Consider the following 11,390-nt stretch of genomic DNA (forward strand, 5'->3'; position numbering starts at 1 on the left):
GGAAATACTTTGTATTGTTTTATTGTTGATTTCATCAACTATTGGGCACTTTAAGGACAATTTGTAGAAATGATCACACTATTATAGAGGGCAGCAGACAGATAATATAGTACATCTGGTTTCAGAATACAGTACCTTAATAATATTTACTACCTATATATATAATATAATTTACATCTTGAATTAGAAAATAGTTTTATATTAACTTTTGAAATTCAAAGAGTGTATACTGTACATGAATCAATCAATATTGCAATAAATTAAAAATAAATAAAAAATAATTACAACACACAAATCATTGCATTTCCAAATAAATTATTTAAATAAAGACAATAATAAAAAAAAAATATAGTACCATTTTTGAAGTTCAGAACAACTCGGATTAAAAGTGTTACATGTAATACAATGTATAAGGCATGTTTTGTGCAGATAGTACTTATGACGTACAAGATTTTTCGATGGGTAATCATTAAATAAAGCATTTATAATGTGCATTTATCTAGGTAAACATGTTCCAAGGCATAACATAAAATGAAAGTCAAAAACAGCAGCCAGAACCTAAAATACTACCAAAAATAAGTAGGGCAATGTAAAGAATAAAAAAATCAAGCATTAAAAGCAACATCTTAAACATCTTGTTAAAAAATAAAGTTAAGATTTAACATTGCCTTGAAAACAAATCACAGACTAGTCTCAGTAAATGGTATGTTGTATCAGGGCGATGAAACCTGCCCCCAACGGACATAGAAGTCTTTGGCTCTTAGCTAAACAACATTCAAAAAAAGAGGTAATAAATTCTAGACACCCAATTTGAAGATTAATTTCCAGTAACAATTTGTCGAGCAATAAGTTCCTTCATTATCTCGTTGCTACCAGCGTAGATGGTTTGAACACGGGCATCCGCGAAGGCTCTTGCTATTGGGTACTCCCACATGTAGCCCCACCCACCGTGCAACTGTAGGCACTGCGCAGCAACCTTGTTTTCTAAGTCTGAGCACCTGAAATACATAAAAAAAAAATAAAGAAATTTAAGTGAATTACTTTCACTGTGGTTCTGATTTACGCCTTCTAATGCCGTGAAATCGCACCTATTGGCAGTTACTACAATATTCTGAAAGGGATTTAATTGTACTTGCATATAATTGGCAAATGTCATTCAATAGATAGTTTTCAAATGCACCAACTTTGCTCTACAAAGTATGTACACTGTAAGTGTAATTATCTACAGCAGGGTTGCCATAAAAATCGGTTGAAGGGCCAAAGTGAATTTTTGATTTAACACAGAGGGCCATACACAAACTTTGATGTTTCCAGTGAGCTTCCAAGAATCTCCAGGCACTGCTTTTACACCACTTTATTCTCAGTTTAAATGTTACTTTTTACATATGAACAAGGTGTTTTCTAGCCAATGTTGCTTGGTGGGCTGCACACATAGGGTTTTTAATTCGTTTTCGCTGGCCACATGGTCGAGGGCACATGCAGCCCACGGACCGCACTTTGCCAACCTGTGACCTACTGAACACTTCTTGCATTGTGTTCAGGAAGTCAAACGCACTGATTTTCCATGCCCATGAAAACCAGTTAGTTCGTTTACATACTACTGTAACTTTTATGTTGCCATTAAAAGAATTCTCCCTATTATTTTTATGCTTGGTAGATAAAATGACATTAAAACACTAAACAACAATACAATATATAAAATATTAAAATGTAAAAATAAATAATAGCCTATCTTTTAATGTTAGAGTTGGAACATGTGTATGCTATTAAAAACAATATTAAATTACAATATTAAATTCTATATGTTTTCTATAAATACTAGAAAGGTATCTAGTAATAATAGCAGAAGAAAATGTACAGTACTAACCAGTACTTTGCCATGGAGGCAGTTGAGGAATCGAGGCGTCCTTCGGCATACAGCTCAATACACTGGTCTATGAATGCACGCCCTATACAGATTTCGGTTTTCATCTCGGCCAACTTGTGTTGAATAGTCTGAAACCAGAAAACAGAAATTCATGATATAAAGTAGGACACTTGCCAGCAACCATAATAAATAACCATTAAGAAGTGCAGTTTAGGAATAGATGTTAATTTTGCAATGAAAGGAAAATACAATCGAATTTGCATTTTTTGATGATGAAATTTTGATTACATACCCAAACACACAATGTGAAGGGGGTGGGGGAAGGTAAGTGCCTTGCCCAAGGACACAAGCAAAATTCATAATTTTGAACCTACAACCTCAAAAGTTTATAGTCCAAATCACAACTGATGTGCTATCCACTCTCACAAAGTACGAAATGTGATTGTAATTTTACAAACCTGTAAATTGGAAAGTGTTTTTCCAAATGCTTTTCTTTCGCGGACATAATTCCTTGTCTCTTCAAACATGAACTCAGCATGGCCATTTGCCAGGCTGGCTACAATTAACCGTTCCCTTGGTAACTGATCCATAAGGTAATAGAAACCTTTGTTGACCTCACCCAATAGGTTACACTGAGGTATACGGACATCTTCAAAAAATAGTTCTGCCGTATCCTGAAAAATAATATAATATTGATAATGATTAAGATGTAATAGTACATTTATGCTACATTGTGTTAGTGGAATTTGGCTTGAGAGTCAGTTTTAAAACTGGAATTGATAAAGCATGAAGATCAATATAATGGGAGAATTTAATCAATTTTGGCATAACAACAAGTTGTGGGGCCCAGGTGAAAACGTGTTGGGGCCCATGAATTTCAGTAAAGTATACGCTAACCTTACAGGCATTAAAGGCAGTTTCCGTATCGATAAAGAATATAATATTGTGTGACTATAAACAATAAAAACAACTTTTTTTTACACACTCCAGGGCCCCATTTGACTGGGGGACCTGAGGCTTCGTCCTCTGAGAGCCCATAGACAGGACGCCACCTAATTGGTGTTGTATTACCTATTCAAAGATGTATAGTACCTATAGAAATTTAAAAACTTACAACTGCCTTCTGCCCAATTTTCTGTAAAATACGTCCTTTCTGAAAGCCGGGCATGCCGGCATCTACCAGGAAGAGACTGATTCCGTGAGCTATTTTCTTTGCGTTGGGATCTGTGACAGCAACGATGATGGCAACATCACACATGTATCCATTTGTTATAAAGACCTAGATGAACCAAATGAAAATTTATTAGCTTAATCATGAATGAAGCTACCAAAACTTCTAATATAAAATAAAATGGCCAGGCATTTAACAAAAATTACTACTGTCTTAAACTTCATAGCAGACATGCTTCAGGAAACACAAAAAATAATATTCAAATAAAAAGGCATAATAGACCTTTTAGAGTGACAATCAGAATAGAGCCTGGAATACACGTTTGCCTCGAAAAATGTAGGCCTTTACATATCAGGGGACTCAAGTATTCTACCAAGTTGTGGGAATCACCTGGAAATTAACCCAGCCTCCACAAATTAAGATATTTTTATGCTTTTACTATACTGTGTTATCAATTGTCTCTCGGAAGTCAGTACCAAAGGGTACCACCATGTGCAACAAAATAATATCAGATGTGTTAGGAAGGCTCAATTAAACACACCTCCCAAAACTGGCTTCTTCCAACTTGGGTCCCCTGACATAGGTTTACATTGTTGTTTTTTGGGACCTAAATAGCAAGAATATTCGAAGATCCTTTGACAGCTTACAAATGAGATGTGCAGAGCCTAATTTTGTATCAAAGCCTGGTACAGTAAAAACGTCCATTTTACATACCCCTTGGTACCAAGGGGTGTTCTTGTGTTTGTAAATTGAAAAATTTGTAAACTAGAAAGGGTGTCAGTTTCCAATACCTTGGCCTAGCTTTCCCCTGCCATTGAGCGCTGATAGGCTGACGGCAGCCAGGCCTAGCACGAACCAACAGTGCAGCAGCGTGGTCTACCGCGCTAAAGCCTAGCTGAATTTACCTTCGATAAAAACCAAATTATTTTAACCTCTGGCATTCTTCCACTTTACAAAATATTATTTTTACTCTTATTCAAACATCTGTATGTTTTATGGCCCTTTCTATCGTGTTCTTTCTAGTTTTTAGATCGCCGAATTGTGTTGTTTACATGCATTTCGCGATCATACCTAACATTCACGATGTCAATAAGTTGGGGACCACAATGCTCTCATGGTAAAAATGTGTGCTCGATCCAATGACACTTGCATTGGTAGTTTGTTGTTCTGCTTAGGTTTATTACATTAATATAGTGATTAATACCAGAAATAGAAAAAAAAAGATCAAACTATTAATAAATAAATACAACAAACTTGATTTTATTAAGAAAAATATACATTAGAACGTGCACAATCATACTTTTTTTATGGTAATAATTGGTCGATGATGAAGTCATTAATGGCGAAGACCATTCATAAAATCGACGTTTGTAAAATAAACATTTTACTGTATACATTTAGAAAAAAAAATGCTTTATTAATTTTTTCATTAAACACATTATAATAATTGCAGACCATCTCCAATTAAAGACCACTTTTCTGTGGTCCCAAATTAACAAATGTCTTTATTTTTATTCTAATTAGAGACCAAAGCTGCTAAAAACCATGGAAACCTGGTCCCAAAAGTGGTCTTTAATTGGAGGGAAACCTGTATAATAATTGCAGAATAATGTACCTTGCTGCCATTCAGAATCCAGTCATCTCCATCCTTCTTTGCAAAGGTTTTGATCCCTTGGAGGTCACTGTAGCAAAATAGGGTAATGATTACAGTATATTAAAGCATAGGGTGGATTAAAAAAAAAAACAATCAAAAGCATGTTCCTATATATAACACAAAACAACCCCACTCCCTAAGACTGATTGAGAGTCATCATTCCATTCTGTAATTGGTGAGTTACTTGCCTTTGGATGCAAAAGTAATAAATCAATCAACAGGGGCGGATCTAGGATTTGAACGAGGGAGGTTCAAAATGTTTCCAAAAAACCCCAAATTGAAAGGGGGGACCGGGGGTTCCTCCTTTTCCTAGATGGTCGGAAATGAGCTTTCCCCGACTTCTGAGATGTCTTTTAATGACCTTAAGTTCTTCAAAATTCAAGGTTTTCCCCCTCTTAAAAAAAGTCAGGTAATTTTATCTCATTCTTTAGGCATATACATAGAGAAAAAAAGATCATTAAAGACATAGGCAATATATTATTATATTAAAAAAATATTGAGTAGTTGAATACGTAGTCTTTCTTCCATAGGTCGATGAACTGACAGGCCTGAAGAATGCACTTTCGTACATAAATTATTACAACATCAAACCAAAACAGTGTTTTTAATTTTATTTAATTGAAGGCTAGTTGGGCTAACCCTAGTTTGTCCGATCAGCCAACATATGCCTAGGTAGGTAAGCATGCATTTTGTAAGCCAGGACCCAGTAGTATTTTGTTACGTTTCTTCAAAGAGGGGGGTTTGTCCGATCCCCCTGAACCCACCACTGATCAATCAATTTAACAATCTCTGGTTACCTTCCAGCACTTGGTTCTGTCATTCCTATGGCACTGATTAATTTGCCGGATATCAATCCAGGGATGTATCTATCAAGCTGTTCCTTGGAACCGTAGTTCAATACATAGTGCAGGTTCACATCATGAATTGGGTAGCTAGGCCCTGGATAGTTAGCATAAACCCTGTAATACAAAATAATAACAAAAAATAATATTGTACATCCATGCCCATTATTATTATTTTTTCTTAATTGTAATATATATTCCTTTATGTTCTTGTCATAAAAACAACAAAAATCTTTGAATAATGAAAATAAAAAATGTAGACATTGAAGCTGATAATGTCAATTGAATTCAGCAGATGATTGGTTGACTACGTAGCCTAGTCTGAATATCAGCATTGGTTCGAAACCTCATGGTTTAGTTGGTAGAATGAAGACTTCTCCTATAGGACATAAACCAGAGGCCCTGTGAACACATCTGACGTGTGCAGTTTCAACAACCCAACATATCTTTCAGAAGTGTGGAGGGTTACTGGTAAACTTTAGTCCCATTGAGAAAGGGTGTGATTACTAAGATGATACTCATTTATTAAGTATAAATTCAGCACAATGCAACTATGAGTTATTATAGGTAAATTGACTACCATTACCCTTTACAGTGTAATTACACTGTGCAGAATTTGTATAAATCAAATTGCATCAATTGCTTACTGCTCTTCCAGCACAACGTGCGCTGACATCACATCGCCTCCGAGACCGCCCTTTTCTTCCGGGACATCAACTCCTAGGATGCCGGTCTCACCAGCTCGTTCCCAGGCCCACCGGTCAACGTAACCTTGTTTTTCCCACCTGAAAATGTCAAAAATGTGATGAATGAAGCTATTCCAATTCCAAATGTGGTACTCACCGCTTAGGGCCCATTAAAGCAACTTGGTTGTAAAGAGGGGTTTTTAAATGATAGTTTTTATCATCACTACTAGTACTATATATATTTAACTAATATGGATTATTCTAGAAAACATAGATATACATTCTTTGTTTGGAAAGGTTGAATGCTTCGATATAAGAATATTGTGTCAAATTTGATTACGTTATCATGGCGACAGCTAAATTGCATATTTATGTAAATTTGAACACTATCCACCACTTCAGAGGATATAACTGAAATACATAGCAGTGAAAAAAAAAACATAATGTTGCAATTGTTGGGGTCAAACCATAGTTTGGCTGTAGTTTCTTTTTAGTTGCAGGTTACTTGAGAGAACAATTTTTGGAAAAAGACGGTAAAGCCACTGGTTCTGTGTAGAGGCCCATATCCGTATTTCATATTCAAAACTTAATTGTTTAAACTAAATATAAATTTAATTTAAAAAAAACATTATTATATTCACTTGTCCTGGTGAGGTGCAATTTCATCTTGAAAAAACTTTCGCACAGTTTGACGGAACATATCATGATCTGATGTCATTATCCTACGTGTACCAATGTCGGTCAGTTTTTCAGCTTGACCAATCTCTGGCCGGGCACAGAATGACCTGCAATAGACAGTTTGTACGCATACAATAAGTTTCACTATAACAAACTCCTAATTCACAAAGAAAAAAATTACTTTACAACCAGCTGAGCTAGCCTCACAAAATTCACAAATGTTTTGTTGTAATTAATGAAAAATTGTTCAAAAGTGTGTCTATTAATACCAATTTAGTTTTATAAGTAGTAATAATAATAACAATAATAATAATAATAATAATAATAATAATAATAATAATAATAATAATCATTTTGATTCAATTATTTGTAAGTATTCTTGGCAACTTTTTACTCTAGTATAGTGTAGTTTAAAAGTATAGTGTACATAGTTTGAAAGCTCTTGAACCAGGAACACAGTTAAATGCAGGTAAGAAATATTCAGCATAATAAATTACAAGTCTGCTCTCTTGGTTAATTTTTTTTCTGCACAATTTAGTAAATTATTCATGGATTTAATTAATCCCTGCTACACTCACAATATTATTTAAAATAATAAATTTTAAACATAAATCCGAGTTACCTTTAAAATGGCATTAACTTTTGATAGAGATATCAAACAATAAAATGTTTTAAAAAAATGCTTTGATACAGGGTACATACTGTATCCATTTCATATCCACCCATTTCTGCCACCCTATTCTAACAAGAAAGAAATGTATGACATTTAACATTGAATTATATGTCATGTGTGACGCAAGTGAACGTTCAATGCATGACCGGTAATGTTTTAATACTTCTACTACTGTTATGTTGAATTTGAACTTGTGAATACAGAAAGCGATTATCTTATCTTATCGTATATCCTGTTGTACCTACTTAGTTATCAATTAAAGGCTCATACCTTTAGCCTACACACTCCTACTACACTTTTTTAAAAAGAAAAAAAAAAAAAAAGAACCAGTCAAATTTTGCCCAGGCTCAGTGTTCTTATTTTTTGGCCGATTTCAGGCTAGAAATGTTCTTAAATAAGAAAGTATAATACATACTCCAAGTATTGAAATACACGCCATCGTGTTGGGATTCATTCATGATGATCATTTCCTGATGATGACATAATTAATGTCGAAATATTGAATCCCAACACGATGGCGTGTATTTCAATACTTGGAGTATGTATTATACTTTCTTATCTGAGATTAATCAGTGGACCTTTCGGTTTTTGGAAATGTTCTTAATTTGTTCTTATTTTTATACACTTTTCAAGCTTAGAAAATTATTATTGTACAGGCTTAGTATATTATTGTACTGTATACAGAGTATTACATAGCCACCTACTACACATTATGGTACAGATAACATTTGTTTGCTTTTCTAGTTCTTTTAAAATAAAAATCTCATTTGATATTTTAACTCAGCCTCCATTTGTTCTTAATTTTTAAGCAATTTCAGTCTCAGTATTCTTACAGTATGTGTTCTTATAAAAAACAAAAGTTTACTACTGTACTACATTACCACGACTGAGTTCTAACTGAAGATAGGCTATTAGAAACATAAGAAAGAACTCTCAACATAAAAAAAACTGTATCACTGAATTGCACTGTGGGTAAACTGTACTAACGCAAGTTTGTTTATATCCAGTCATACGCAGCGCACCATTACATGAGGCGCTGCGTACATCTGGATCTGTTATGAATATAAACTTACATAAATTGCCATGGAAACAGAAGGGTGCCACGTACATCTGGATCTGGATAAAAGATATGACGTATCGTATATCTGCTTCACTTTTACTATGCGAGAGTTCTACCTTGTGTTTTAGTATTTTTGATTTAACCTTCAGGATTTTGTGTAAGTCATCAGAAATTAGGTTTACTCTATTTCCTTGCAGCAGGCTAAACCAGGTCATACAGTATACAGCCATTTTGATATCTTTTAAGTAAATTGGACTTTAAACATTGTCAACACAGCAAACAACAATGTTCACTGTCTCCGTTTTTTGGAAGTCAACTCCTACATAAACTGTATTTTAGTTTCAGGAACATAAAAAGGATGGAATGATGGAAAATCATGTTTTAAAACTGCTGCAAGAATTACTTCACAGACCTAACTGCACTAAATAGAATTGCTTCATAGAATCATGTTATCAGACAATTTCTCTTAACACATGATGTAAAGAATCCAAGTCAATCTTTTAATAACAACGAAGCAAGTACAGCTCCATAATTTCATTTTCAACAAGAAACAAAATTTTTAGACAACATCAGGAGTATGAAAGGAAGAGAAATTAAAATATAATGTTTTGGGAAAAATCTCTGAGCTTTCGCGCTATTCTATATTAGACTAAAATGACTCTTTAAAAAAGTTGTAATGTATCAAAAGGTCAATTTCCAAACTTTAATAAGAGATTTTATATTTTAACCTAGATTTTACCCTGTGGCTACAAATATTAACAAATATGCACTGGAGAATGATGAATGATGGTTTCCACTAAACCCTAAACCAATAGTAAAGTTAAAAGGAAGAAAGTTTGCAGACTGATCAACCAAGACCTACTAAACACCACAACATTTTGATGCAAAAATGTTAATAATATTTAATTTATCCACCCAAGAATATTAACAATCAAAACTAATGTAACTAAAGGTATAATTATCCAAATTCTGGTTAAAATGATCAATATTGTATGGGTTTCTGAATTTTAGAGAGACGGCCTAATACATTGACATTGCATGTAAAGTTTTGACTGCCTGTTGGGATGGGTGAGTGTGTTTAGACAATGATTTAACTTTGTTTTAAAACTGTTAATTTACATAGCAATAGCAAACACCATTAAAACAATTTATATATTTTCATAGGGAAAACAACCACTTAGTTAATATTATATATAGTTTTTAATCTAAATTTTTTTTAAATCTAAATCACTATACTACAGAAAATAATATAATATATATACAGTAGGCCCTGTGGTCAGTCATATACATACACTGCAGTAGGCCCTGTGGTCAGTCGGGTAGAAAGTATGACCTACTGACCCATCAAATTTCAAAAATTCAGTAGCAGATCTAGGAGTGAAATGGGTGGGATGATTGGGTGGGGGTAGGGATAAATGAAACTGAGGTGCACTCGTTCAGTGACAAAACAACGTAACTTAAAATTTTAATTTTTCAAGAAAAATAGCGTTAAAATTTGCATGTTTGCAACTTGGCAATAAATTGTCATATCCTTCTGAAATTTTGCAGGACTATATATCTACAGACATTACGATTATACAATTTTAATTACATCCATTAGTTTATTACAAAGTTATTAACGATATTCACAGATACGTTGTTTTACCTCGAAAACATGTCAGGCGCGGTATTGTCACAAGTGCAACATATTGTATGAAAGTATCACATCTGAGGAATTTATATAACTATCTTGTGCATATGTCGTTGTTAATTGATATGAAAACACCATCAACCAGTTGACATTGCTGTGCAAAACTCCATCAAATCAAAACAATTTTTGAATACATTGATTTTCCCCCTAATCTTGCAGTTAACGTTGTTTTACCCAAGAATCACTAGATTTTAAGTTGTGCTTAAAGATAGGTGGTGCTATTTCTGAAACGACTCATTGTTAAGACCTGAAATTTTCACAAATAATTCAGAAGTGTTTAATTTTATTTCCAAATATTATCTCAAAATCAACAAAAATTCAGTTACGTATTGTTTTGCCTGGTGGCACCAAAATCAAAAGGTGAAATGAGACCAATTTCCAGAGGTGAGGGGGAACAGACTGGGGATGGGGGAGGGGAGGCAGGAGGAGCTTTTTCCCTCACACCACTGCCAAAATGTAATTGTCACTCTCACCACATAGGCTAGGCCCTAGGCCAAAACTAAGTCAAGTGGTAAGGGAAGGTCATGCTGCCTGTCGCCTAGCTCAGATGAGATAGGGATAGGCTTAGCCTAGCCTAGACACACCGTTGTCATTGATTAACGTCAATTACAAAGCTCACCGTTTATTAAAAACTGCATTGACACATGTCGTTTGTGTACGACCAAATACTGAGGTCTTCAGTGAACTGAAAAGAACGTTTCGCAGCATGCTAAAACTGTTTGTGTTCAAATAATGTTTCAGATTCGGCGATCCGGTTGTGTGTTGATAGATTGATGCTGGTTGGCCTAGGCCTACTTCCAAATGAATTATCCCAATAGATGATTTTTACAAGTTAGCCTGTAGTTGAGGGCAGCAAATATATAAGAAACATGATCAGCTTAACCTTTGGCTCAACCCTGACATGTTTTAAGGCTCATGCGGCTCTTTATATAGGCCTAGGTCTAATTTCTGATATCTCACATTCCGATCCTGATGTCGCTCATGCACTACACAAACCAATATCCAATAACCACATGACTGAGTAATTATAATATTGAAGGGATTTTTAAGAGGTTTCATAAATTGGACT

At 34.4% G+C, this 11,390-nt stretch overlaps 1 protein-coding gene across 1 annotated transcript; it reads right to left on the reverse strand.

The window, feature by feature from the left end:
* Positions 1-5: 5 nt before the first annotated feature.
* LOC117102027 (long-chain specific acyl-CoA dehydrogenase, mitochondrial-like) lies at positions 6-11,142 on the reverse strand. The gene is made up of 9 exons (XM_033242243.1): positions 10,941-11,142; positions 6,862-7,005; positions 6,182-6,319; positions 5,490-5,651; positions 4,654-4,720; positions 2,982-3,146; positions 2,326-2,541; positions 1,868-1,995; positions 6-998 (listed from the first exon to the last, which is right to left on the reverse strand). Exons 1-9 carry the CDS (start codon positions 11,027-11,029, stop codon positions 818-820), a joined length of 1,290 nt encoding a protein of 429 aa, XP_033098134.1. The 5' UTR covers positions 11,030-11,142; the 3' UTR covers positions 6-817.
* Positions 11,143-11,390: the final 248 nt, after the last annotated feature.

This window comes from Anneissia japonica, unplaced genomic scaffold (assembly GCF_011630105.1).
Source record: "Anneissia japonica isolate Jap-2015-1 unplaced genomic scaffold, ASM1163010v1 scaffold997_len2565447_cov190, whole genome shotgun sequence".
NCBI lineage: Eukaryota > Metazoa > Echinodermata > Crinoidea > Comatulida > Comatulidae > Anneissia > Anneissia japonica.